Genomic DNA, 27,993 nt, shown 5'->3' on the forward strand with positions numbered 1-27,993 from the left:
AGGAGGACCTGGGTACTAATCCCGGCTCCGCCACCCATCCGCCGGGCGACCTCGGGCGAGTCGCTTCACTTCTCGGGGCCTCGGTTCCCTCGCCTGTAAAACGGGGGATCGAGCGGGCCAGGGACCCCGTCCAACCCGACTACCGCGGCGCTTGGAACGGCGGCCGGCACGTAGGAAGCGCTTAATACCGATAAAAATAAAAGATACCGCCATCATTTCTCATCGAGTTGCCCGTACGAATGAGAGCAGGTGCCCAGAAGTCACTGTTATCGCTCCCGGAGCCGCAGCTGGTGAGGAGGAGTGATCGGAGCTCGGTTTCATCGGTAGCCGAGGATCGATATCACCACCGCAAGCCTCGGGACGGGCTATCTTTCGGGCTGGGAAAGGTGAGAAACCAACTGTGACTGTTATCATTATTAAAAGCAACAACCCTAACAACAATAATATTTGATAAGCCCTTGCCACGGGGCCAGGCGCTGTATTACATACGCCCCGGGGGGAGAGCTAAGCTAATCGGGTCAGACACACTTTCCCAGAACCACCGGCGGCTCACGGCCTAACGGGGAGGGTGAGCAGATAATAATGATTAATAATAACCGGTAAGCGCTTACTTCTGCCAAGCACCGTTCAAAGCGCTGGTCGGACACGGTCCCTGTCCCATCGCGGGGGACGCGGGTGGGGGGTCGCGGTCTCCATCCCCATTTTACAGAGGAGGTGCCCGAGGCCCAGAAAAGTGAAGCGACTTGCCCCAGGTCACCCAGCGGACGAGGGGCGGATTAGAACCCACGTCCTCTGGACTCCAGGCCTGAGCTCGAACCGAGCCACGCCGCTCCCCGCTACCGAGTCCCCATTTTGCAGACGAGGGGACTGAGGCCCAGAGAAGCCATTCATTCCTTCTGCGGGATCTAGTAGACGCTTACCGGGCGCAGGGCACCGTACTAAGCGCCCGAGCACAATAAAACGATAAACGGACGCATTCCCTGCCCACCCTCGCCCGGTCGCCCAGCGGGCCAGCGGCAGGGGCGGAATTAGAACCCCGGACCTCCGACCCCCAAGCCGGGGCCTCTTTCCGCTTGGCTCCAATTAGCGACGAGTTTTCTTCCTTTAATAATAATAATGTTGGTGCTTGTTAAGCGCTTACTCTGTGCGGAGCACCCTTCTAAGCGCTGGGAGAGATACAGGGTCATCAGGCTGTCCCACGTGAGGCTCCCAGTTAATCCCCATTTTACAGATGGGATACCTGAGGCACAGAGAAGTGAAGCGACTCGCCCACGGCCACCCGGCTGACGAGCGGCAGAGCCGGGATTCGAACCCGTGACCTCTGACCCCCGAATCCCAGGCTCTTTCCACTGAGCCGCGCCGCTTCCGCTTTAACGGACGGACCGAACCCCGTAGGGCCGGGAAGGCCTCTAAAGGTCAGCCGGCCGTACCTACTGAGCGCTCGCCGCGGGCCGAGGACCGTACTAAGCGCTCGTACCTCCGGTCCCCCGGCCCATCCTAAACGATGACGATGGGCGGACCCGTTAAGCGCTCGCTACGTGCCAAGCACCGCTCCGAGCGCCGGGGGGGGGGGGGCCGGATACGGAGACCGCCCGTCGGCGCGACGATGACGCCTCTTAAGCGCTCACTACGTGCCAAGCGCTGCTCCGAGCGCCGGGGGTGGGGGGGGACCGGAGGTGACCAGGCGGTCGCCCGTGGGGCTCCCGGTGTCCGCCCCCCACCCCGTTTGACAGTCGGGGTCGCCGAGGCCCGGGGAAGCGACCGGCCCCGAGTGGCCCGGCGGCCGGGCGGCCGGGATCCGAACCCGCGACCTCCGACTCCGGAGCCCGGGCTCCCGTGGACGAGACGGCCCGGCGTCCGGTGCGAGTGGGGCGCGGTGGGCGGGGAAGGCCAAGCGACGGCCGGCTTTTCCTCCGGGCGCAGCACCGCGCTAAGCGCCCGGAGGACAACCGCCCCACGGGCCGGCCGGGGCCCCCGCTCCACGACGAGCTGGCAGTCTAGAGGGGAGGGAGACAGTGGTTAAAGCGAAATAAATCGTTTTTAAAAAGGGGATCCCCCCTCCCCAACACACGCACCCACCCCCACGGTTCTCCGGGACGCGGGGGAGGGAGGTCTCCCAAGGCACAAAGGACCGGCGGGGGGGGACAGGGAGAGGCGTCGAAATGGGGGTCGGCGTCCGAATGGGGGGCGAGGGTTCAGCACAGAGAGGGCAGCCCTGGGTCCCGGGGCCTGGCGCTTTCGCTTTTGACGACGGAGGCGGCTCCCCGAAAACCCAACGATCCCCCCCCCCCCGTCCGAATGGGGGTTTTTCGGGGGGTCGCCCCCTCCCCGAGTCGCCCCCGCGGGGGGCCGATGGGGGTGGGAACGGGGGGGGGCGTCCGGGGCCCCGACCCCGCCCGGTCCCGCGGGCCGGCGCCGCTGAGGCGAGCCCCGGCTCGGCCGTCTACGCGAGGCCGGGGATTTGCGGCCTAGTCGCGGCCTCCTCCTCCTCCACGCGCGGGAGCGCCCCCCCCCCCACCCGCACCTCGCCGGGGGCGGGAGGGGAAACTGAGGGACGGCGGGGGGGGTGGGGGTGGCCCGAAAAGAAAAGCAGAGACGGGGGGGCGCCTACTTACTCCGGGGTGGGGTGCTCGGGGTCGTAGAAATCCCCCATTTTGGGCGGCGGCTGCTTCATGGGGCGGGGGGCGGCCTCCCTCCCCGCAGGCCGAGGGGACGCGGGGAGGGCAGCGGGACGACGACGACGACGACGACGAGGAGGAGGCGTCTACGGGGCGACGCTCAAACAGTCGCCCGCCCCCGCGGCCCGGGGAGGCGGGGTCCGCGGCGGCCTCGGGCGGGAGAGCGGAGGAGGAGGAGGAGGCCGGGAGGGGGAAGGGGATGGAGGCGGAGTCTGAGGAGGGAGAGGGGAAGGAGGCCGGTCCCGGGGCGGGAAGGACACCTCGTGGGCCGCGGGACGGATCACGCGGGGTGGCCTGAGGATCGCCACACCCAAAGGGTCTGCTCGGGGGCCCGCTGCTGTGCTGAGCGCCGGGCCGTCCCGGCTCGGCGGCTCGCACCCAGGGCCCCACGATAACGATAGGGATCGCTGGGGGGTTTGGGCAACGCTCTACTGTGTGCCGGGCGCTGTGCTAAGCGCTGCGGGGGTCCGAGCTCAGCGGGTCGCACCCGGGCCCCGGCCCCACGATGATGATGGGGATCGCTGGGGTGTTTGATAAGTGCCTACTATGTGCCGGGCGCTGTGCTAAGCGCTGCGGGGGTCCGAGCTCAGCGGGTCGCACCCGGGCCCCGGCCCCACGATGATTGGAATCGCTGGGGTATTTGATAAGTGCTTACTATGTGCCGGGCGCTGTGCTAAGCGCTGCGGGGGTCCGAGCTCAGCGGGTCGCACCCGGGCCCCGGCCCCACGATGATGATGGGGATCGCTGGGGTGTTTGATAAGTGCCTACTATGTGCCGGGCGCTGTGCTAAGCGCTGCGGGGGTCCGAGCTCAGCGGGTCGCACCCGGGCCCCGGCCCCACGATGATTGGAATCGCTGGGGTATTTGATAAGTGCTTACTATGTGCCGGGCGCTGTGCTAAGCGCTGCGGGGGTCCGAGCTCAGCGGGTCGCACCCGGGCCCCGGCCCCACGATGATGATGGGGATCGCTGGGGTGTTTGATAAGTGCCTACTATGTGCCGGGCGCTGTGCTAAGCGCTGCGGGGGTCCGAGCTCAGCGGGTCGCACCCGGGCCCCGGCCCCACGATGATGAGAGGGATCGCTGGGGTGTTTGGTCAACGCTTTACTGTGTGCCGGGCGCTGTGCTAAGCGCTGGGGCGTCCCAGCTCAGCGGGTTGCATCCAGGCCCTGTCCCACTTGGGGCTCGCCATAATAATAATGTTGGTATCTGTTAAGCGCTTACTACGTGCGGAGCACTGTTCTAAGCGCCGGGGTAGATGCAGGGTCATCAGGTCGTCCCACGTGAGGCTCACAGTCTTAATCCCCATTTTACAGATGAGGTCACCGAGGCACAGAGGAGTTAAGTGACTCGCCCACAGTCGCACAGCCGACGAGTGGCAGAGCCGGGATTCGAACCCATGACCTCTGACTCCCAAGCCCGGGCTCTTTCCACTGAGCCACGCCGCTTCTCCGTCTCAACTGTACTTTCCAAGGGCCTAGTACAGCGTTCTGCACATGGTAAGCGCTCAATAGATATGAATGATGGGGGGGGGGGGTCTTGCACCCCCGTGAGGGGGATGGTATGCGGGGAGCAAATACCATAATAATAATATTATTGTTATCATTATTATTAAGGGGTGTCCAGAGTCGGGCCCCGCGCTGAGGGGGGCTGTCGTATCGGACTCTTCCGACCCCTCAGTAGAGTGCTGTGCACGTCGTCAGCGCTCCATAAATTTGTCCCACCCCTCGATCAGTCAGTCCCTCATATTTACTGAGCGCTTACTGTGTGCAGAACACTGTACTGAGCGCTTGGGAGGGGACAGTAGACCAATAAACAGACCCATTCCCTGCTCCCAACAAACTTGCAGTCTGGAGGAGGAGCCGGGCTGCGGGTGAGAGTGGTGGTATTTGTTAAGCGCTTACTACGTGTCGAGCACCGTTCTGAGCGCCGAGCCCCACCTCAGCCTGGCGGCCTCGGGGCGAGTCACTTCACGGCTCCGGGCCTCAGTTTCCTCACCTGTAGAATGGGGATCCGCCCCCGCTCTCCTTCCTACTAGAGCCCCACGTAGGACGGGGACTGTTGTCTGACCTGTTTTTTGGTTTTTTAATTGGTATCCGTTAAGCGCTTACTATGTGCCGAGCAACGTCCGAAGCGCTGGGGGAGATAGAATGATAATGTTAATAATGTTGGTATTTATTAAGCGCTTAGTATGTGCCGAGCACCGTTCTAAGCGCTGGGGTGGACGCGGGGGAATCAGGTCGTCCCGCGTGGGGCTCCCGGTCTTCATCCCCATTTTACGGATGAGGGAACCGAGGCCCAGGGAAGTGAAGCGGCTCGCCCGCGGTCCCGCGGCTGCCAAGTGGCCGAGCCGGGGTTCGAACCCGTGACCTCTGGCCCCCAAGCCCATGCTCTTTCCACTGGGCCGCGCTGCAGGTCCTCGGGTCGTCTCCCGGGGGGCTCCCAGCCTTCGGCCCCATCTCCCAGATGAGGCCACCGAGGCCCCGGGAAGTTAAGTGACTTGGGCAAAGTCACAGCGCTTTGTCTTTTACGGACCCCGGCGCTCAGCAGGTACCACGACTCCGATTAATAACGTTCAGGGGAAACGAGTCCACTTCTCCTTGGCAGAAAAAAACCAAAATAAAATCCAGGAACTTCCACGGGAAGGGCAAAATGAAATCGATAGGGATTTGGCCCGTTCGTTTTAAGCGGCCCCAAGTTCCCAATTCTTGCTACCCTCTGTCGTCTTCCCATCAGTAGTGATAATCACGGTACGCGTTGAGCGCTCACCGTGTGCCGAGCACCGTTCTGAGCGCTGGGGTAGGTACAGGGTCATCAGATGGTCCCCCGTGGGGCTCCCGGTCTTCCTCCCCGTCTTCCAGCCGCGGCCACTGAGGCCCGGAGAAGCGAAGCGGCTTGCCCAAAGTCACCCGCCGGCTGACGGACGGCGGAGGCGGGATTAGAACCCAGGACCCGGGACTCCCAAGCCCGGGCTCTTTCCACTAAACCACGCTGTGTCGGGGATCGGAGTCATTTTGCGTGGCTTAATAGTGGGATTCGGGGATATCGTTCCCGAAATCTTCATCCCTTCCTTCAGGCTCTCCTTGGTACCTCCGGCTCTTTGGGACCGTAGACTAAACGCCTGTTGGGGGCCTGCTGATGAGCCGCTAATATCTGACCCAAACCTATCCGTTAAGCCCCGTCAGTGCGCAGAACACGGTGCTAATTGCTGAGGGAAAATGAGGGGATTAGACCCTGTCCCCATCCTCCCAGGGGCGGGCAATCTCAAGCGCTCAGTACAGTGCCAAGCGCTGAGTACAGTGCCCTGCACATAGTAAGCGCCCAATAAATACCATTGAACGAGTGAATAACTAAGTGGGGTGAGGAGGGAACTGATAACGCTGGCATTCGTTAAGGGCGTATTACGTGCAGAGCCCTGTTCTAAGCGCCGGGGTGGATACGGAGTGATCGGGCCGTCCCAGGTGAGGCTCACGGTCGATCCCCATTTTCCAGATGAGGTCACTGAGGCCCAGAGGAGCGGAGCGACTCGCCCACGGCCACCCGGCTGACGAGTGGCGGAGCCGGGAGTCGAACCCGCGACATCCGACTCCCAAGCCCGGGCTCTTTCCGCTGAGCCGCGCTGCTTCCCCCAGTAATAGTATTTACTTTAATATTAGTATTTTATTTAGTTAAAGAAATAAATAATAATGGAATAAATAAATTACTATAATAACGGTCATATTTGCCAGGCGCTTACTAAGTCTGTTACCGATCTGTCCGTAGTAAGCGCGCAATAAATACGATCGAATGAATGAACGATGATAAGAATGGCATCCGTTCATTCGTTCGATCGTATTTATTGAGCGCTTACTACGTGACCGTGGGCGAGTCGCTTCACTTCTCTGGGCCTCAGGGACCTCGTCTGTAAAATGGGGATTGACCGTGAGCCTCACGTGGGACGACCCGATGACCCCGGATCTAGCCCAGCGCTTAGAACGGCGCTCGGCGCATAGTAAGCGCTTAACGGATACCACATTATCGTTGTGTGCCGAGCGCCGTTCTAACGCGCCAGGCGCTGGATGGATACGGGATAAATCGGGCTTGACACAGTCCCCGTCCCACGCGGGGCTCCCAGTCTTAGTCCCCGGGAGGAAACCCAGGTCCCGAGAAGTGACCCGACTAGGCCGAAGTCACGCAGCGGATGAGAAGCCGGGATCGGAACCCAGGGCCTTCTGACTCCCAGGCCCCGGCTCTATCCGCGAGGCCACCCTGCTACTGTCGGGAGATAAATAAGGCATCGGCAAATGCGAAAACATCACAGATCATGCCATCGTTATTAAATGAACAGAGAGTAACCCAATCCCACCCCGCCGGACGCGCGTCCCTGGCGCTTAAAAACAAAAGGAAAGGTATTTATTAAGCACCTGCTAAGCGTCTAGTGCAGCAGACGCAGCCAAGCCGGGCGGACACGGTCCCCGTCTCACGCGGTGCCCACGGTGTTCATCCACAGTGAGGCAAGCGAGGCCCAGAGAAGTGAAGCGACTCGCCCGGGCTCACCCGGCAGACACGTAGCGGAGGCAGGATTAGAACCCAGGTCCTCCCGGGCCCGGGCTCCGTCCCCTAGGCCACGCCGGGAAGCGGCGTGGCTCAGTGGAAAGAGCCCGGGCTTCCGCGTCAGAGGTCATGAGTTGGACTCCCGGCTCTGCCACTTGTCAGCCGGGTGACCGGGGGCGAGTCACAACTTCTCTGGGCCTCAGTTACCTCATCTGTAAAATGGGGATGAAGACGGTGAGCCTCCCGGGGGAGGACCCGATGACCCCGTATCCCCCCCCCCCCGGCGCTTAGAACGGTGCTCTGCGCATAGTAAGCGCTTAACGGATACCGACATAATTATTGCTATCCTTAGAGTTCAGCGTTCTTCACACGATAAAGCGGTTCGTCGACGTTCTGGACTGTGAACCCGTGGCGGGCAGGGAACGCGTCTGTTTTATCGTCCCCTTCCGGGTGCTTAGGACGGTGCTCCGCACGCAGTAAGCGCTCAGTAGATATCCCCGGACGACTGATACCGCTACCCTACAATGGGAATCCCCCGGGCCCCCCAAAATCCTCCCTCCGGAGCCTCCCGGGCCCTGCCCGATTCTTTTCCGGAGACCCTCTTCCGGTCCCGGGGCCCGTGCTCCCCTCGTCGGAATAAAGGTGATCGCGGTCTCCCTCAAGCGCCCGCCGTGGGCCGGGGACCGCACTGAGCGCCGCGGTGGATACGGGCGACTCGGTCCCCGTCCCCCACGGGGCTCACGGCCTCCGTCCCCGTTTTCCAGGAGGGGACCGAGGCCCAGGGCGGCGGAGCGACTCGCCCCGGGCGACGCGGCGGCCGAGGGGAAGAGACAGGCGACGGCGGCTGCGTTTTATTTTCGTCTCCGCGAACGCAGCGCGAACGGGGCGGGGACCCCGGGCTCGGCCTTCCCTCCGGAAATGGGCGCGGGGTCCGGGCGAGGGGGTGGTCAGGACGCGCCGTGGAGGGGCTCGTCCTTCCGGATGGCTGGGGTGACCCCCGATTTCCTGGGCATCATCGGACGGAGGCCGGCCGCGACCCTCGTGTAATTTTGCTGCGCGGCAGGAGAAGGGGGGGGGGGGGGGCGGGTCGAGGGGGTTGGGCCACCGGTCGCGGGGTTCCCCGGCGCTCAGTACAGCACCGGGCCCATCCTAAGTGCCGAACGAATACCGCAATCATCATCATCGTTCAGGGGACAGTCGGGGGAGCTGGGGTCGTGCGTCCGGTCAGACCTATTGAGCGCTTACCGTCGGCAGAGCTCTGCGCCGAGCGCTTTTGAAGAGGGCGATACGACGACACGTCAGCCCTATTCCCCGCTCGCGATTCCCTATTCCCCGCTCACCGTATTATCAGTATTTCAACGGGATAGAAGGGACCTACGGCCCTGGAGGGTTTAAGCCTCTACCTACCCCCCCGGGGGCAGGGGGCTGGCCCGCGGTGTCCTCTAATAACGATCGTCATCATAAGTCACTTCACGTCTCCGGGCCTCGGTTTCCTCACCTGTAGAATGGGGATCAACCCCCCGCTCTCCTTCCTACTAGAGCCCCACGTAGGACGGGGACTGTGTCTGACCTGTTTTTCGGTTTTTTAATTGGGATCCGTTAAGCGCTTACTGTGTGCCGAGCAACGTCGGAAGCGCTTGGGGGAGATAGAATAGTAACGTCAGTGACGTCGGTATCTGTTAAGCGCTCGCCATGTGCCGAGCACCGTGCTGAGCGCCGGGGGAGAGACGGGCTCGTCGGGTCGTCCCACGGGAGGCTCACGGTCGATCCCCATCTGACGGATGAGGTGACTGAGGCGCGGGGCGGCGAAGTGACCCGCCCACGGTGCCACGGCCGACAGGCGGCCGAGCCGGGGGTCGAACCCGTGACCTCTGACTCCGGAGCCCGGGCTCTTTCGGCACACAGTAAGCGCTCAACAGACACCAACGTTATTATCGTTACGATCTTCCCACTGAGCCGCGCTGCTTCCCTAGGCCGCGGGCGGGCGACGGGCCCGGAGCGCGGTGCTCGGCAGGCGGTGAGCGCTCGCTAAATCGGCCGACGAGCGATCGACCGTGCTCCCGGCCCTGCCGAGCGCTTCTTTCGACGGGAGACCTCGGCCCTTCCGTCCCCGCCGGGACGCCGTAACCCCGGGGAGGAGGGCCGGGGGCGGGGAGGACGTTCCCGGCCCGGGCTCACCTTGTTCTTGACCCTGGCTTTGGCGTTGTAGTACGAGATGGAGTCCGGAGAGCCCGGGAGGGCCGTCCGCCGCAGCTGTTCGTACCTGTCCCGGTCGTCTTCGTCCTGAGGAGAGGCGGCCGGGACCCCCCCCGCGTCGGTCCGTCCCCTCTCCCGGCCGGAGACCGGCGGCCCGCCCCCCCCGGCCCGACGGGGACGAGGATGGGAAGATCCGGCGCGGGAAGGGTGACCTTCCAGGCCGAGCCCCCGCCCCAGGTGAAATCCTGGCCCGCGGAGCCGGGCTCGGTGGCGGGGTCTCGCTCACCAGCGACAGGATCCTGTTGGCGGGAACCATGCCCGGGGTGATGGCGCCCGCTTGGCCCAAGGCTGCCTGCACTTCCTCGGGAATACGGAAGGACTCGTTGTACCAGATCTCGAACTCTAAAAGGACGGAGCGTCCGGTCGGATGCCCGGGGCGAGGCCCACCCGGCCGGCCGTATTTATCGAGCGCTCGCCCTGCGCCGGGCACCGTACCCGGCGCCCGGGACGGGCGGCTCGGCCACCGACGGAGACCGTCCCCGCCCGGTGACGGGCTCACGGTCTGAGCCGGGGAGACGGGACGGCCGAAGAGAACGAAGCCGGAACGAGACCGCGTCGTCGAGATAAATACAGTCGAGGGGACGGACACCTCACGGAGAGGGTAACGATACAGACAAACGAGCGCGGCGCTGAGGGGAAGGGGGGACCCTTCCTCTCCGTCCAAACCGCTACCGTCTCCGTCCGCTTCTCCTCCTCCGCCTCGATGACCGTTTCGGCCTCCTGGCCGACCTCCCCGCCTCCCCCGCTCCGGTCCGTACTTGACGCCGCTGGCCGGATCGTTTTTCTACCCCGCTCCTCAAGACCCCCGGCTCCTCCGATGCCCACCCTCTCGCTCCGTCCCTCCATCTCGCCGCCGACCCCCGGCCCTCCTCAAATCCCACTCTCCCCGCCCTCCTCAGAGCCCGGTCGGGGACCCGCCTCCTCCGCGGGGCCTCCCCGGTCCCTCTTCCCCCCGTCCCTCCTGCAGTCCCCCTCCCACCCCGACACCGCTCACGTCTCCATCTCTCCTCTACTGATTTCTGTTCGCGTCCGGTCTCCCCCTCTAGACCGTGAACTCAGTGTGGGCGGGGAAGGTGTCTGACCTATCGCCCCTTGGACCGTGAGTTCGAGTCCACTCTCCCACAGTAGGCGCTCGATAAATACGGCGTCCTGGCCCGACCGCTCGATAAATCCGACCGGACGAACCGGGCCCCTTCCGGCCCCCGCCCCGAGCTCGGCCCCCTCCTCCTCCCGCCGCCCCCGGCCCTCAGAGCGTCCCCCCGGGGGTCCCACCGGCGAGCAGCCGCTGGCGGCACTGGTTGACGAGGTTCCGGCAGTACTGGACCTCGGCCTTGAGGTCCCGCAGGAGGTCGAAGTCCGTGCGGTACAGCGCCTTCAGCTCCTTCATCTTCAAGAGCAGCAGGAACTCCTCCTGGTCGATGACGGTCTGCCCCCGAGTCTCGAACTGCCCTGCGGGGGCGGTCCGGCCGGCGTCGGGACGCGGCCGGGGTCCGCCCGAGGCCCGCCGTCCCGGGGCGGAGGGGGCCGCGGACCCTCCCCGCGGCCCGGGGGGAGGCCATTTCTAGTCGCGCCCACCTCCCCGTCACTGCTCTCGAGAAGCGGCGTGGCTCAGTGGAAAGAGCACGGGCTTCGGAGTCGGGGGTCACGGGTTCGAACCCCAGCTCCGCCACGCGGCAGCTGGGTGACCGTGGGCGGGTCACTTCGCTTCTCCGTGCCTCGGTCCCCTCGTCTGTAAAATGGCGACGAAGACCGTGAGCCCCACGTGGGACGACCCGATTCCCGTGTCTACCCCGGCGCTCGGAACGGCGCTCGGCGCGTCTTAAGCGCTTAACGGATACCGACGTTATTAGAATGACGACGACGACGGACGGTATTTAAGCGCATACGACGCGCCGAGCGCTAACGAGGCGTCCGTCCCCTCGATTCTATTTACCGCTATTGTTTTCGGTCCGTCTGTCTCCCGCCCCCCCCCCCCGCCCCGATTCGACTGAGAGCCCGTCGGGGGGCGGGGATCGCCTCCGTCTTTGCCCAGTCGTCCGCTCCAGGCGCTCAGTACGGTGCTCCGCACATAGGAAGCGCTCAGTAAATACGCGTGCGAAGCGCTGGGGGGGCTCACGGTCTTCATCCCCATTCGGCAGACGAGGGGACCGGGGCCCGGAGAAGCGGAGGAGCGACTCGGCCAAGGGATCAGAACCCGCGACCCCTCCCCGCTGAGCCGCGCCGCCGACCGGACGCTCCAGGTGGGTAGGGCGGGGGTCCGTCCGTCGTCGTGTCGGACCCCCCCCCCCCCCCCCGGCCGGTCGAGCGCTTAGTAGACGGCGAGGGGGCCCCCCCGCCCCCGGGACCTTGCTCCTCGCGCTGTCGCTTCTGGGCGTCCAGGGCCTGCTGGGTGGCGTCTATGCGGCGCTTGAGGTCGTTGATGCGCTGGGCGGCCTGGCCCGCTCTCCTCCGCCGGTCGCCCAGGATGGCCTTGTTCTCCTTGAAGATGCGGTTGATCTCGCTGCCGCGCTCGTTCTTGAACTCTTCGAACGCCTCCGGCTTGGGCGGCGGGGTGCCCGGCCTGCGACCCGACGAGGAGGAGGAAGACGGGCCGCTTGGCCTTATTCACTCGTCCCGTCCTATTTACTGAGCGCTCACCGTGGGCCGAGCACCGCGCTCAGTGTTGGGGGGGCCGCGCCGGGAAGCGGCGCGGCTCGGTGGAAAGACCCCGGGCTGGGGAGTCAGAGGTCGTGGGTTCGAATCCCCGCTCCGCCGCCCGGCGGCGGGGCGACCGAGGGCAAGCCACGCTTCTCTGGGCCTCGGTGACCTCATCTGGAAAATGGGGATGAAGACCGGGAGCCTCACGTGGGCCCGCCCGCTGACCCCGTCTCTCCCCCAGCGCTCAGAACGGCGCTCTGCACGTAGTAAGCGCTTAACAGATACCGACATTATTATTATTACCTTACCAACTCTTCGTTGGTTGGTGGATTGTATAACAACAGTAATGATAGCAATGACATTCGTTGGGCGCTTACTATGTGCCAAGCACTGTTCTAAGCGCCGGGGGGGGGGATACAAGGCGATCGGGTTGCCCCCCGTGGGGCTCCCGGTCTTCGTCCCCCTTTTCCGGATGGGGGAACTGAGGCCCAGAGAAGTGACTCGCCCAGAGTCACCCAGCCGACGAGCGGCGGAGGCGGGATTGGAACCCGCGACCTCTGACTCCCAAGCCCGGGCTCTTCCCATCGAGCCGCGCCGCTGCTGCGTGCAGAGCGCTGTACTAAGCGCGCGGGAGAGTCCCGGGGAACAACGCAACGGACGCGTTCCTTGCCCTCGACGAGCGTCGTGTCTGCGGGGGGGGAGACCGACATTGATATGGGTTACTGATAATAATACCGGTATCTGGTAAGCGCTTACTATGTGCCAAGCGCTGTTCTAAGCACCGGGCTGGATACGCGGCTGTCCCTCGGGGGGCTCCCGGTCCTCGTCCCCGTTTTCCCGATGAGGTCCCCGGGGCCCAGAGACGCGGGGCGACTCGCCCCGGGTCACCCAGCCGACAGGAGAGGCAGCGCGGCTCGGTGGACGGGGCCCGGCGCTGGCGAGTCAGAGGTGAGGGGTTCGAACCCCGGCCCCGCCCCTCGTCGGCCGCGTGCCCCCGGGGGCAAGCCGCCTCACCTCCCTGGGCCTCGGCGACCTCGTCCGGGAAACGGGGATGAAGACCGGGAGCCCCGCGGGGGACCACCCCATCGCCTGGTATCCCCCCCCGCGGCGCCTGGGCCGGCGTCCGGCACACAGCGGGCGCTGCCCGAGCGCCGTCATTACGATCACTGAGCGGCGGGGCCGGGATTAGAACGCAGGACCTCCGACTCCCAAGCCCGGGCTCTTTCCGCCGAGGAGCGGACGGAGCGACGCGGAAGGGGGGGGGGGGGGGGGCCTCTCGGAGGAGGCGCGTAGTAAAAGCGCTCGGTAAATGCTACCGAACGGACGAGGCCGGGCCGGGGGAGGCGTTACCTGGCCAGGTGGGGGTCGTCCTTGGCGGCCGGTTCCGCCGGACAGGGCTCGGGGCTGGGGCCCGGCTGGTCCCGACCCGGCGGCTCCTTGCCCTCCGGCTCCTTGGGGGTCGGGACCTGCTGGGAATCCGGGTCCTTGGCCGTCCCGGGGCTTCCCGGCCCGTCCTTCCTGCCCGAGGCGCCGGAGGGGAGCGGGGAGGGCGTTACCGGGAGAACGGTCGGCATCGCCGTCGGCTAAGGGCGCCCGACGGGCGAGCCGGGCCGCACGCGGTCCCCGCCGTCTCCACCCCCCTTTTCCGGACGGGGGAACCGAGGCACGGGGGAATCGATCATCCGTCGGCGTATCGCATGATGCTGATGTTGGTATTTGTTAGGCGCTTACTACGTGCAGAGCACCGGTCTGAGCGCCGGGGGAGGTACGGGGTCGTCCCACGCGAGGCTCACGGCCAGATGAAGGGAAGCGACCCGCCCACGGTCGCGCAGCCGACGGGCGACAGGGCCGGGAGTCGAACCCGCGACCTCTGACCCCCCGGGCCCGGGCTCCTCCCGCCGAGCCACGCTGCTTCCCCTCTGGCGAGCGCCGCCCGGGCGCAAGGCGCTCTGCTAAGCGCTCGGGAGAGTACGCGTCACTCCTTCATCCGGTCGTATCTGCCGAGCGCTCGCTGTGCGCAGAGCACCGGGCCGGCCGCTCGGGAGGCACAATTCGGCAACGGATCGAGACGATCCCCACCCCACGGCGGGCCCACGGTCTAGATGATCGAACGTCAAGACGCGTCCTCTGCCCGCAGTGAGCTCAGAGAAGTAGGGAGGCTTGGCCGAGGTCACGCAGCCGACAAGTGGCGGAGCTGGGATTATTAATAATGACGATGACGACGGCATCTAATGGCCCTCGGGCGAGCCACTTGACTTCTCTGGGCCTCAGCGACCTCACCTATGAAACGGGGATCGCGAGGCCCACGGGGGACGGGGACCGTGTCCCACCTCGGTCGGTCAGCCGGTCGTGTTCGTCGCGCGCTCTCTGTGTGCAGAACACTGTGCTGAGCGCCCGGGAGAGGACGGCCGACCGCCTAGACCGCCGGCCCGTCGGTGGGTAGGGGTGGTCTCCGTCGGCTGCCCGGCTGGACTTGCCGAGCGCTCAGTACAGCGCTCCGCACCCGGCGAGCGCTCGATACGTACCGCTGAACGAACGAACGCTCCGCACCCGGCGAGCGCTCGATCGACGCGATCAAATCAAGTGGGTTACCTTGCATCTGCCCCGGCGCGCGCTTAACGCGCACTCCGTAAAAAATCTGCTATTTCTAGCTCGTACGGGTGCGCGTCTACGTATTCTACCCTGAGCGACGACGGGGACGGAATCCGTTAAGCGCTTCCTCCGCGCCACGCACCGTGCTGAGCGCCGGGGTGGATAGAGAAGCAGCGTGGCTCGGTGGCGAGAGCCCGGGCTCGGGAGGCAGGGGTCCGAATCCCGGCTCGGCCGCTCGTCCGCCGGGTGACCGCGGGGCGGGTCACCTCTCTGGGCCTCGGTGACCTCATCCGGGAAATGGGGATGAGGCCCGGGCGCCTCACGTGGGACGACCCGATCCGCCCCCCCGCCCCCGGCCGCGTCTCCCCCGGCGCTCGGAACAGTGCTCCGCACGGAGCGGGCGCTTGACGGATACCAGCGTTATCATCGTTACACGAGCAGACGGGGCCGGACCCGGTCCCCGCCCGCCGTGGGGCTCGCGGCGGCGCCGGGATCGGGACCCGCGCCCCCCCCCCCGGCCCCCCGGGGCCCCTCGCCCACCTGGCCGGCGGCTCCTTGCCCTTCTTGCCCTTGGTCTTCTTCCCCGGCTTGTTGGAGACGGGAACGACCCCCGGGCTCTCGGCTTCTATCAGAGACTGGCCGTCCGCGTCCACCAGGCCGGCCTGGAGGGGACGGGAGAGGGCCTGGCGGGGTCAGCGGGCACGCGGGGCGCGGGCGGCGGGGGGGGGGCGGGCCGGGGCCTCGCCCCTCCGGCCTACCTTCTGGGCGGCCGTCACGGCGGCCTCGTCGTTCTTCTCGACGAGCGTGTACTTGTCGCGCAGCCTGGCCTCCGCCTCCTTCTCCTGTTGGCTGGGGAACCAGGCGGGCGGTGGGCGGGAAGGCCGGGGGACCCCCGCGCGCGAATCCCGCACCCCGGCGGGGGCGCCTACCTTAGGATCACTCTGAACTGGTTGAACACCTCCTGGACCTGGCGGACGTTGACGATCTGGGGACGGACGGGAGGCGGCGGGCCGTCGGGCTCCTTCCGCCGGCCGGGGGCGGCCGGGGGAAGGGGGCCGGGCCCCGCGTTGGGGGGGGGGGGGGGCGGCCCCGGATATCTGGACCGCGCCGGCGTGGCTCAGTGGAGGGAGCCCGGGGCTTGGGAGTCCGAGGTCACGGGTTCGAATCCCACCGGTCAGCTGCGTGACCGTGGGCGAGTCACTTCCCTGCTCTGGGCCTCGGTTACGGAAAATGGGGATGAAGACCGCGAGCCCCACGTGGGACGGCCCGATTCCCCTGCGTCTACCCCGGCGCTTAGGACGGCGGTCGGCGCCTAACGGATACCAACGTTGTCATTATTATTATTATTCCCTAGGCCGGGAGCTCGTCCTGGGCGGGGAATGTGTCTCTTATTGCCCGGTGGTAACGAGAACCGTGGCGCTTCTTCGGCGCTTACTACGCGCCAGGCGCTGTACCAAGCCCCGGGGCAGACGATGCTAATCATAACGATGGTATTCGGTAAGCGCTTACTACTCCTTCATTCATGCAATAGTATTTATTGAGCGCTCACTATGTGCAGAGCACTGTACCGAGCGCTTGGAACCGACAGTTCGGCAACAGATAGGGACAACGTGCCGAGCACTGTTCTAAGCGCCGGGCGGGGGGGACGCGAGGTCACCGGGTCGTCCCCCGTGGGGCTCACGGTCTTCATCCCCATCTGTCAGACGAGGGAACCGAGGCCCACGGAGGTCGATGAGAAAAAGGATGACGGCGTTTGGTAGACGCTCCCTGGGCGCCGGGCGCCGTGCCGAGCGCTGGGGGGGATACGAGGTCGCCGGGTGGTCCCGCGTGGGGCTCCCGGTCTTCACCCCCATTTTCCAGATGAGGCCCGGAGAAGTGAAGCGACTCGCCCCCGGCCGATAAGCGGCGGGGCCGGGATTAGGACCCACCGCCTCTGCCTCCCGAGCCCGGCCTCTTCCCACGGGGCCGCGCCGCCTCTCCTGGTCGTGACGACGGCGTTCGTTAGGCGCTCGCTCTGTGCCGAGCACCGTTCTAAGCGCCGGGGGGGGGTGGAGGGTCGGACCCAGTCCCCGTCCCACGTGGGGCCCGCGGGCTCCACCCCCGTTTTCCGTGACCTGAGCCGCTCGGGGTCCCGCGGCCGACCGGACGGGGATTGGAACCCGGCCCCTGCCGACTCCCGGGCCCGGGCCCGTGATCGTCACGAGGGTACGACGTCAGGCGCCGACGGTGTGCCGAGCACCGTTCTAAGCGCCGGGGGAGACGCGAGGTCATCGGGTCGCCCCCGTGGGGCTCCCCGTCTTCGCCCCCGTTTTCCCGACGGGGCCACCGGGGCCCGGAGGAGTGAGGCGACTTGCCCGGGGTCCCCCCGGCGGACGAGCGGCCTCCCGAGCCCGGCCTCTTGCCGCCTCCCTAGCCGCCGGGCCGCACCGGGCGGGGACCGAGGCCGTCTATCGTTCCGGCGCCCGCCGCGGGCGCCCGTTACGCTCCCCCGCACGCGGCGAGCCCTCCGTGAATACGATCGGGGGGAGGAACGGGGCCGAAGCGGGTGCTCACGGCGATGCCGTCCAGGCCTCCTTCCAGGTACCGGTGCACCTGGGCGTTGATCTCCGCGATCTGGGCTTCGTTCAGGGGGTCGTAGGCGATCAGCTTGCGGTTGGCCTGGGCCGGGGGCGGGGGGGGGCGGGGTCGGCGGTCAGCGCCGTCCGGCCCCCGGCGTCCGGGGGAGCCCCCCGCCCCGCCCCGTCGCCCCGTCCCTACCAGCGTGTTCTGGATGGCCAGCTCCTCTCTCAGCACCAGCAGCTCCTTCTCCAAGTTCTTCACCATCCGCTGGTGAACGGGGCCGGCGGGAGGGGACGGGGCGAGAGCTCGTTTATTCCGTCGCGCTCGCCGGGCGCCCACCGCGTGCTAAACGCTCGGGAGAGTACAGCCGAGGCTCGGGGGGGGGGGGGGCCCACACGGTAGGCGCTCGACGGATCCCGTCCGTCAACGACGGAGGCCACCCCGTCCTCGGCGAGTCCGCGTCCGGGAGGTACCCGCGCGCGGCGGTGATGATGACGATGATAACGTCGGTATCTGTTAAGCGCCTACTGTGCGCCGAGCACCGTTCCGAGCGCTGGGGGAGATGCGCAGCAACGGTGACAATCACGACGATGGTAACGTCGGTATTTAAGCGCCTACTACGTGCCGAGCACCGTCCTGAGCGCTGGGGGAGACGCGAGGTGGCCGGGTGGTCCCACGAGGGGCTCCCGGGCTCCGTCCCCGTCTGACAGATGAGGGAACCGAGGCTCAGGGAAGTGACCCGCCCACGGTCACCCAGCTGACGAGTGGCAGAGCCGGGATTCGAACCCACGGCCTGTGTGACTCCCAAGCCAGGCCGCGTCTCACCGTGAGGCCGCCGGCGGGCGGGGATCGTCTCTATCCGTCGCCCGGCTTTACGTTCCCGGCGCTCGGTCCGGCGCGCCGTGAGCGCGCGCGGTAAATGCCCGTCAGCGGGCAGGGACGGTCTCTATCTGCGGCCGAATCCGTTCCACGCGCCGGGCACGGCGCTCTGCGCGTAGTGAGCGCTCAATAAGTACCGCCGAATGAAGGAACATCGCCCGAAGGAATGAGGTTCTCGGGAAGCGGCGGCCGCGGCCGGGTTCCCGCCCGGAGCACCTACCTCCGGGTGGTATTTCTCGTTGGCGGCGGGCTGGGTGGCCACCGCCCTCATTCGGGAAGCAAAGCGGAGAGAGGAGAGCTGCGGGGAGCGGAGGGCGGCCGTCAGCCCCGAGGGGGGCCGGGGATTCGGGCCGACCCCCCGCCCGGATCGGCCTCCGCCGCTCGGCTCGGCATTCGTCAAGCGCTCCCTGGGTGCCGAGCACCGTTCGGCGCGCCGGGGGAGACGCGGGGGGAATCGGGCCGTCCCCCGTGGGGCTCCCGGTCTTCGTCCCCATTTTCCCGATGAGGTCACGGAGGCCCCGAGAGGTGAAGCGACCCGCCCGCGGTCACCCGGCTGACGGGTGGCCGAGCGGGGATTCGAACCCGTGACCTCTGACTCCAAAGTCCGTGCTCTTTCCACTGGGCCCCGCCGCTTCCCAACAGCAACGACGCTGGTATCTGGTAAGCGCCCGCTAGGTGCCGGGCGCCGCTCTAAGCGCCGGGGGAGACACGGGGGTCATCGGGCCGTCCCCCGGGGGGGGCTCGCGGTTAATCCCCATTCGACCGACGAGGTCACTGAGGCACAGGGGAGCGAGGCGACCCGCCCCCGGTCGCCGAGCGGCGGTGGGGCCGTGGCATCCCCTCTTCTGCCGCCGAGCGGGTTTGATTCTTCCGTTTCTATATCCTTGTACGTCCGTTCACTCGGTGGCGCTTGCTGAGCGCCTACCGCGTGCAGAGCACCGGCCTGAGCGCTTGGAACGGACAATTCGGCCGCAGGTAGAGACCATCCCCGCCCAACGCCGGCCCCCCCGCCCTACTATCAGCTTATAAATTATCTGTAAAAGGGGGGACGGAGACCGTGAGCCCCGCGTGGGACCACCTGATGACCTCGGATCTCCCCCGGCGCTCAGGGCGGTGCTTGGCGCCCAGTGAGCGCTTAACAGATGGCATCGTTATTATTGTGAATAAAACAAATATATAGAACACATAAAACAGACGCAGGCGCCTACACGGTGCCAAGCGCCGTTCTAAGCGCCGGGGGGGGGGGGGGATACGGGGGCATCGGGCCGTCCCCCGTGGGGCTCCCGCTCTTCATCCCCGTTTGACAGATGAGGGGACCGGGGCCCAGAGAAGCGGAGCGGCTCGCCCGAGGTCACGGGGCCGCCGAGACAGTGCCCTGCACAGGGCGGGCGCTCGGTCGACACGACCGGACGAGGTGGCGGAGCCGGAACGATCGCGACGACGGCGGCCTCTGAGTGCTTACCGCGTGCCGAGCGCCGTTCTGAGCGCCGGGGAGGGGGCGGACAAGACCGTGGGGCTCCCCGCCTTCATCCCCGTTGGACAGATGAGGGAACTGAGGCCCGGCGAAGCCACCGGATCAGACCAGGCAGCTGCCGGGTGGCGGAGGCGGGATCGGAACCCCCGCCCTCTGCCTCCCGAGCCCGGGCTCCCGCCGCCGGGCCGTCGGCTCGTCGCTCTCGTGCCCTCTCCCCGGCGCTTCGCCCAGTGCTCCGCGCACGGGAAGCGCTGGACGACCCCGCCGACTCACCGTCTCCTCCAGCTGAGCGGCTTCGCCGTACACGTTGGCCACCAGGACCGTATTGCAGTTGCCCCCTGCGGGAAGCGGAACCGAGAGGGGGCCGGGGGTCGAACCCCGGGGGGCTCGGGGCGGGGGGAGAAGGGGCCGGCGGGGCGGGCGAGGAACATTCCGGGATCTATCGCTTTAATAACGACGTCGGTATCTGTTAAGCGCTCACTACGTGCCGGGCACCGCGCTGAGCGCCGGGGGGGAGACGGGGTCAGCGGGTGGTCCCCCGGGAGGCTCCCGGTTGATCCCCGTTTGACAGACGAGGTCCCCGAGGCCCAGAGAAGCGAAGCGACTCGCCCACGGTCACCCAGCTGGGGATTCGAACCCATGGCCCCCGCCTCCCCGGCCCGGCCTCTTTCCACTGAGCCCCGCCGCTTTACAGGTGAGGGAACTGGGGCTCGGAGAGGAAGAAGGGTATTTGTTGATGATGATGATATCTGTCGAGCGCCTACTGTGCCCCCCGTGGGGCTCGCGGTCTTCGAGGGAAACTGAGGCCCAGAGGAGTGACTTGCCCGAGGTCACCGAGCCGACGGGTCCGTACCCAGCGAGTCCTTGAGGGCGTGGGTGAGCTTGCACCGCCGGAAGGGGACGTGTTCTCGGCGGCGGTCGGCCAGGGCCGTGACGGCCTGCTCCAGGAAGGTCAGCGATTTGTTGATGTAGGTGGCCTCCTTCGGGACCTGCCCGTCCGACTGGCGCCCGGAGAAAATCGTGATGATGATGATAACGGGGGCGTCTGTTAAGCGCTCACTACGCGCCGAGCACCGTTCTAAGCGCTGGACTGGATACGAGGCGATCGGGTCGCCCCCCCCCCCCGTGGGGCTGGCGGTCTCCACCCCCATCTTCCGGATGAGGGCACTGAGGCCCGGAGAAGGGAGGCGACTCGCCCGGGGTCACCCGGCAGGCGAGGGGCGGAGCGGGGATTCGAACCCACGACCTCCTGCCCCCCCCCCCCCCCCGGGCCCGGGCTCCGCCCATCAGGCCGTCCCCGTCCGCCCCGGCTTCTCGCTTCCGCGTCGCCCCGACCCGCTCCCTTTCTTCGCCCCCCGCCGACCGGCCCCACGCCGCTTCTGCCCACCTCCGCCATTTACTTATTCCTATCAATGACCGTCTCCCCATCTAATAATGATAATGCCGGTATTCGGTAAGCGCTCAGCGGCAAGAGCCCGGGCCCGGGAGTCACGGGTCACGCCGCTCCGACCCGCCGCTTGTCGGCCGTGTGACCGTGGGCGAGTCGCTTCACTTGTCCGGGCCTCGGTTCCCTCGTCTGGGAAACGGGGACGAAGACCGTGAGCCTCGCGTGGGCCGACCCGGTGGCCCCGTACCTACTCCGGCGCTGAGCCCGGCGCCCGGCGCGTAGTAAGCGCTTACCAGACACCAACGTCGTTACCCGCCGAGCACCGTTCTAAGCACTAGGCCCTCAGCTCGTGGCGGGCGGGGAACGCGTCCCCTGATCGCTGGGCCGTCCTCTCCCAACCGCTCCGCACGCAGTAAAGCGCCCGATCGATAATAATGTCGGTATCCGTTAAGCGCTCACTACGCGCGGGGCGCCGTTCTGAGCGCCGGGGGAGATCCGGGGTCATCGGGTGGTGCCCCGTGGGGCTCCCGGCCTTCATCCCCATTTGCCAGAGGAGGGAACCGAGGCCCGGAGAAGCGAGGAGACTCGCCCGCGGTCACCCGGGCGGCGGAGCCGGGATCGGAACCCGAGCCGGGGCTCGGTCCGCCGGGCCGCGCCCGACCGACCCGCCGCGGGGCCCCGCGCGGCGTCTCGGCCTCGCTCACCCCGGTCTTGCCCAGCCGCTCGGATCCCGCCAGGTCCACCAGGTTGATCTTGGAGACGACGTATCTCTCCTCCGACGGGTCCCGGGAATGGGCCTGGGGGGGGACGGAGGGACGGGAGGGCCGGGTCCCGGCGCCCGCGCGCCGAGCGCCGTGCCGAGCGCCGGACCTCACCTCCAGGTAGATGGTAAAGATGCAGTGGGAACGGGACGAGTTTCTGTTGAGCGTGTGGGAGGAGACGATCCTGTTGGCCTCGCCCTGCGGCGGCGGAGGGACGGGGGAGGCGTCAGGGCGTCGGGCCGTCGGTCGGTCGGCGCCCGGGAGGCGGAGGTCGCGGGTTCTAATCCCGCCCCCGCCCCTCGGGGCCTCGGTGACCTCCGCTGGAAGGCGACCCCGCGTCTCCCCGTCATCGTCACGCATCACGGCTCACAGGGCAGCGGGAGTCAGCCAATCGTACCGAGCGTCCGCTAGGCGCGGCGCGCCGCATTGAGCGCCCGAGAGAGTACGGTGGAATAATCATAATAACGAGGTTGGCATTTGTCAAGCGCTTACTATGCGCGGAGCACCGTTCCGAGCGCGGGGGGGGGGGGGGGGGGGGGGGGGGGGGCGATACGGGCTCGTCGGGTCGGCCCACGCGAGCGCTTCGCAGATACCGACGTCATCGTTATGACCGAACGCTGATGATCATCGGTATCGGCCCGGCTCGGCGGAAAGGGCCCGCGCTTGGGAGTCGGAGGCCGTGGGTGCGGGTCCCGGCTCCGCCGCCCGTCAGCCGGGTGACCGCGGGCGAGCGGCTTCGCTCCTCTGTGCCTCAGTGACTTCATCCGCAAAACGGGGCCGGACCGTGAGCCCCACGGGGGGACGGCCCGATGACGCCGTGTCTCCCCCGGCGCTTAGACGGCGCTCTGCGCGTAGTGAGCGCTTAACGAACACCGACGTCATCATCGTCCAAGCCGATCGGGCGGTCCCCCGTTTTTCCGGATGAGGGGACCGAGGCCCAGGGAGGCGCCGAGGCCCGGGAGCTCCCGCCCGGCCGGCGCTCGGCACGCAGTCGGGCAGCGACCGTCCCTCCGCGGGGCCCGGCCCCGCCGCGCGGCCCGGCCCGGCCCCCCGCGGACCCTCGCCTGGAAGAGGAGGTCGAAGGCGTCCTCCTCGTGGCGGGCGGGGTGGACCGACAGCCCCTTGACGAAGACGCCGCGGGGGCTCTCCGTCACCGTCAGCCGCGTCTCGGCGGGCGGGCCGGCCAGCAGGTCCAGCAGCGTCTCGTTGTAGATCTCCAGGTACGAGACCCTCACGCCGACGGACAGCGAGGGGTGTCCTTCCGCCGTCTTGAACACCTGGGGGGGGGGGGGGGGGGGGGGCGGACGGGACGGGGCTCGGCCCGGGGGGCGGCGGGCGGCGCGCCGCGGCGGAGGATGAGGGTGATCCGCGCACGCGGTAGCGTTTCCTTCGCTCGATAGTACTCCCTGAGCGCTTACCGCGCGCGGAGCGCCGGGCTAAGCGCTCGGAGCGGACAGGTCGGCAACGGATAGAGGCCGGCCCCGCCCTCTGACGGGCGCCCGGTCTAATCGGGGGAGACGGACGGACGAGAACGATGGCGATACACAGAGTCGAGGGGAAGAGCGTCTCGTAAAAACCGATGGCGACTAAATAGAATCAGGGTGATGTGCGGCTCGTTCACCGGAATAAACAAAATAAATAGGGCGGTAAAGATATACGACGGCGTTGGTATCCGTTAAGCGCTCACCACGCGCCGAGCACCGTTCTAAGCGCCGGGGGAGACACGGGGGAATCGGGTCGTCCCGCGCGGGGCTCCCGGTCTTCATCCCCATTTCACGGATGAGGGAACCGAGGCACAGAGAAGGATAACGTTGGTGTTTGTTAAGCGCTCACCACGTGCCGAGCACCCTTCTAAGCGCCGGGGGAGAGACGGGGTCATCGGGTCGTCCCGCGGGAGGCTCACGGTCGATCCCCATCTTCCGGATGAGGGAACCGAGGCCCAGAGAAGCGAAGCGACTCGCCCACGGTCACCCGGCTGACGATCGGCCGAGGCGGGAGTCGAACCCGTGACCTCTGACTCCCAAGCCCGGGCCCCTTCCACTGAGCCGCGCTGCCTCCCCACGCGCTTCGCTGAAGCGCACGCTATGTGCGGGGCACTGGACCGAGCGCCTGGAATGGACAGAGACCACCCCTGCCCACCGACGGGCTCCCGGTCCAATCCGGGGCAGGCGGACGGACAGAGAACAACCTAACGACGACAGATAGAATCGATGAAATCGTTCGGTCGTTCGACGGGCGAACGAGCCCGGGCTTAGGGGCCGGAGGTCGTGGGTTCTCATCCCGGCCCCGCCACGTGTCGGGACACGTCGCTTCTCTGGGCCTCGGTTCCCTCATCTGCCGAACGGGGACGAAGACCGGGAGCCCCGCGCGGGCCGACCCGATGACCCCGTATCCCCCCCCCCCCCCCCCCGGCGCTTAGAACGGCGCTCGGCACGTAGCGAGCGCTCAACGGGGCCGACGTCATCGTCATCACCGCCATCACGACGGTTATTATCGCCGTCGTTCTCGGCGTCTTAACGGAGCGCCCGCCTCCAGCGGGAGCCCGGAAGACCCCGTGCCGACCGTCGCCGGAGGGAGGGAGGCGGGCGGGATCGGCGGCGGGGCGGAAAGGATCGGGGAGGCTCCCCCGGCCCCCCCCCGCCCGGCGTGAGCGGGGCGGAGCGGCGCGCACCTGTCGCAGCGCTCGCGGGAGGATGCCTCGGTCCTGGTAGCGTTCCGTCACTCCCGTCATGGTGTACGTCTTCCCGGCTCCCGTCTGCCCGTAACACATGATGGTGCCTGCGGACCATTTTGTTTCGGCACCGTGCCGGGCGCCGGGGCCCGGCTGCCCCCAACGCCCGACGGTGTCTGCGGACCATTTTGTTTCGGCTCCTTGCCGAGCGCCGGGGCCCGTCTGCCCCTAACGCACGACGGTGCCTGCAAACCGTTTTTTTTATGGCATCCGTTAAGCGCCCGCCGCGTGCCGGGCGCCGTACCGAGAAGCGGCGCGGCGCAGCGGGCGGAGCCCGGGCTTGGGAGTCGGAGGTCGGGGGTTCTAATCCCGCCTCCGCCGCCCGGCAGCCTTGTGATTCTGGGCCGGTCGCTTCACCTCCCGGGGCCTCGGTCCCCTCATCCGTCAAACGGGGGTGAGGGCGTGGGACCACCCGACGCCGCCGTATCTCCCCCGGCGCCTAGAACGGCGCAGCCGGCGCTCAGCAGACACCGCCGTCGTCATTATCGCGGGGGCGGCGTCTCTCGTTCCCCGCTCGGCCCCCGTCCGTCGATCCCGTCCCGTCCGTCGACCCCCGTCCCGCGGGACCCTCCCCGCGCGCCCGATACGGCCCTCCGCACGCGGCGGGCGCTCGGTAGATGGCAGCGGGGGGAGGAGACCGTCCGCCGCAGCCCCCCGGGGTTACCGTTATAGCCCTCGATCGCTTGCGCCACCGCTTCCTCGGCCACGGCCCCGTAGACGGAGTCCTGGGAGGCGTCGTGCAGGATCCCGTCCATCTCAAACGACCAGTCCGTCTGCTGGTTGTTGACCACGCCTCGCCGACTGTCTTTCTCCACGTGGATTTCTAGGGTCTGAATCCCCCCCACCGAAATCTTCCGGACCCCCGCCGGGCCCGGCCCCGCGCCGAGCGCCGGGGGGGGGGGGGACGGGGGACGGACGGGGGGGACCCGGGCGGCATTCGCCGAGCGCTCGCTAGGCGCCCGGCACCGCTCTGAGCGCCGGGGGAGATCCCAGGGCGTCGGGGCGGCCCCCGTGGGGCTCACGGTCTTAATGGTAACGATCATGACGACGACGACGATGGTATCTGGTGAGCGCTTACTATGTGCTCAGCACCGGTCTAACTACTGGGATAATAACGGTATCTGGTAAGCGCTTACTACGTGCCTGGCACCGTCCTAAGCGCCGGGGGAGATCCAAGAGCGTCGGGTCGTCCCCCCGTGGGGCTCGCGGTCTTACTAACGACGACGACGACGGTATCCGTTAGGCGCCCCCGCGGGGTGCCGAGCACCGTTCTAAGCGCCGGGGGAGATAGGAGGTCGTCGGCCCGTCCCCCGTGGCGCTCCCGGTCCCCCTCCCCATTTTCCAGAGGAGGTCACTGAGGCCCGGAGAGGTGAAGTGACTCGCCCAAAGTCACCCCGACGAGCGGCGGAGGCGGGACCGGGACCCCGCGACCTCCGACTCCCGAGGCCGGGCTCCTTCCGCCGAGCGGCGCCGCGGGCGGGGCCCGGGCCCGGGTTCTAATCCCGCCCGCATCTGCCGCGTGACCTCGGCCGGGTCACCTCACCCCTCGGTGCCCCGGTGACCTCATCCGTCAGAGGGGGACCGAGACCGCGAGCCGCCCCGGCGCTCGGCACGGCGCCCGATACCCCGATTTCGCTTTCTTAACGGGCGGGAGAGGGATCTCGGGGGGAGCGGGATCCCACCCCACCCCCCCCCCCCGCCCCGGGGCCGAGGCGCTCGGCGGCGGGTCCCGCGCTCGGTCCGGGGGACCGGAGTTTCACCTTGTTGTCCGGCCCGAACCGCATCACGTCGTGAGGGAAGTCGTCCGTGGGCCGGACGCGGACGAACGCGCGCGCCTTCCGACTCTTGGTGCTCATCCTGCACCGGGGGGGGGGGGGGGAGAGAAGAATCGGGATGGAGGGCAGGAGGACCCGGGTTCTGATCCCCGCTCCGCCTCCCGGGTGACCTTGGCCGGGTCGCCCCGCCTCTCCGGGCCCCGGTTCCCTCCTCTGGAAAACGGGGGTGAAAAGCGGGAGTCCCACGGGGGACGGCGTCCGGCCCGACCGGCTCCCGAGAAGCGGCTCGGCGGAGAGGGCCCGGGCTTGGGGGGGTCCGAGGTCACGGGTTCGAGTGCCGGCACAGCCCCCGTCAGCCGGGCGACTGCGGGCGAGCGGCTCCGCCTCTCCGGGCCTCGGTTCCCTCGTCTGTCGGACGGGGGTCGAGGCCGTGGGCCCCGCGGGGGACGACCCGATGACCTCGTGTCCCCCCCGGCGCTTAGAACGGCGCTCTGCACGTAGTAAGCGCTTAACGGATGCCATCGTTTATTTTTATTTAGAACCGTACGGAGATCTGATAAGCGCCTACTGGGTGCCGGGCACCGCGCTAAGCGCCGGGGTGAGTTCTGGACCGGGAGCCCCTCGTTGGGCGGGGGCGCTCTCTCCCCGTCGCCCGGCTGTACTCTCCAAGCGGCCGGCACGGCGCCCCGCAGACGGTGAGCGCTCAACAGATGCGACGGCAGACAGGCAGGTCGGGCCGGATGCAGTGGCGACGCTGGTGTTCGTTAAGCGCTCGCTATGCGCCGAGCACCGTTCTCGGCGCCGGGCGAGACGCGGGGGTCCTCAGGCGGGGCTCCCCGTCTTCATCCCCGTTTTCCAGATGAGGGGGCCGAGGCCCAGAGGAGCGAAGCGACCCGCCCACGGTCACCCGGCCGACACGCGGCAGACGGGGATCTGAACCCACGACCTCCGACCCCCGAGCCCGGCCTCTCCCCGCTGAGCCGCGGCGCCTATCGAGCGCTCGCTGTAGCGCGGGGCGCCGTACTAAGCGCTCGGGAGCACGCAGCGGAGTCAGCGGGTGCGATTCGATCGTATTTAGTGAACGCCCCGTGCGATGGTATTTACCGAGCACCTATCGCGTGCAGAGCACCGTGTCACCGGGCGGCTACTACGTGCGGAGCGCAGCGTGGTAATCGCGCGGGAAGGGGCCACGGACACCATCCGTTCAACGGCTCGGGCGTCTTTGGTGTGCGCCCACTGTGTGCAGAGCACCGTACTAAGCGCTCGGGAGCCGGCGACGGAGTCAGCGACACAACACCGTTCGTTCGGACGGACCGGTTGAGCGGTCACCCCGTGCAGAGCACCGTACTGAGCGCTTCCCCGGTGCGGAGCGCCGTCCCGAGCGCCCGCCCCGTGCGGAGCACCGTGCGGTGGGGGACCGAGCATTTGACCGGTGCGGGGCAGGACGCTGACGAGCGCTTACCCCGTGCCGAGCGACGTGCAGAGCTAGTACTGAGCGCTTACCGGCTGCGGAGCACCGTACTGAGCGCCCGCCCCGTGCGGAGCCCCGTGCGGGGCACCGTGCGGTGGGGGACCGAGCATTTGACCGGTGCGGGGCAGGACGCTGACGAGCGCTTACCCCGTGCCGAGCAGCGTAGCCCCGAGCTCCTTCCCCGCGCAGAGCGCTTCGCAGAGCAAGACAGTAGCGCGGTCCCGGCCGCGTCGGGGCGATCGCGTCGACCGTCGCTATGGCGA

General features: G+C 67.6%; 2 protein-coding genes across 6 annotated transcripts in view; both read right to left on the minus strand.

Moving 5' to 3' along the window:
* Window positions 1–2,831, minus strand: part of SETD2 (SET domain containing 2, histone lysine methyltransferase) — a 61,786-nt gene extending 58,955 nt beyond the window's left edge. The window contains exon 1 of the mRNA XM_029078077.2: window positions 2,616–2,831. Coding sequence (XP_028933910.1) covers window positions 2,616–2,674 — 59 coding nt within the window. The 5' untranslated portion in view covers window positions 2,675–2,831. The remainder of the gene's footprint in view (window positions 1–2,615) is intronic.
* A 5,240-nt stretch (window positions 2,832–8,071) lies between these two features.
* On the minus strand, window positions 8,072–27,982 carry KIF9 (kinesin family member 9). Of its 5 annotated transcripts, none has more exons than XM_029077291.2 (21): window positions 27,878–27,982; window positions 26,245–26,341; window positions 25,149–25,314; window positions 24,425–24,531; window positions 22,818–23,030; window positions 21,868–21,951; window positions 21,697–21,789; window positions 20,459–20,606; window positions 19,879–19,943; window positions 18,352–18,429; window positions 17,451–17,519; window positions 17,247–17,351; window positions 15,623–15,678; window positions 15,452–15,542; window positions 15,234–15,355; window positions 13,452–13,619; window positions 11,810–12,024; window positions 10,737–10,913; window positions 9,691–9,806; window positions 9,387–9,491; window positions 8,072–8,260 (listed from the first exon to the last, which is right to left on the minus strand). In XM_029077291.2, the coding sequence occupies exons 2-21, from the start codon at window positions 26,338–26,340 to the stop codon at window positions 8,156–8,158; spliced, it is 2,379 nt and encodes a 792-aa protein (XP_028933124.1). In that variant the 5' UTR covers window position 26,341; window positions 27,878–27,982; the 3' UTR covers window positions 8,072–8,155. The 5 variants fall into 5 exon arrangements, with proteins under 5 accessions (XP_028933124.1, XP_028933123.1, XP_028933125.1 ...); XM_029077290.2 differs by having other exon boundaries at window positions 15,234–15,376; XM_029077292.2 differs by having other exon boundaries at window positions 8,137–8,260; window positions 10,789–10,913; window positions 15,234–15,376.
* Window positions 27,983–27,993: the final 11 nt, after the last annotated feature.

Source organism: Ornithorhynchus anatinus, chromosome 13 (genome assembly GCF_004115215.2).
Source record: "Ornithorhynchus anatinus isolate Pmale09 chromosome 13, mOrnAna1.pri.v4, whole genome shotgun sequence".
NCBI lineage: Eukaryota > Metazoa > Chordata > Mammalia > Monotremata > Ornithorhynchidae > Ornithorhynchus > Ornithorhynchus anatinus.

Coding starts and splice junctions, on each gene's coding strand:
- KIF9 (XM_029077290.2), bottom strand. CDS start 26,340: ATGAGCACCAAGAGTCGGAAGGCGCGCGCGTTCGTCCGCGTCCGGCCC. Junction 17,520..18,351: donor ACGAGAAATACCACCCGGAG/GTAGGTGCTCCG, acceptor CCCGTTCACCAG/CGGATGGTGAAGAACTTGGA. Junction 17,352..17,450: donor TGGCCATCCAGAACACGCTG/GTAGGGACGGGG, acceptor CCCCCGGCCCAG/GCCAACCGCAAGCTGATCGC.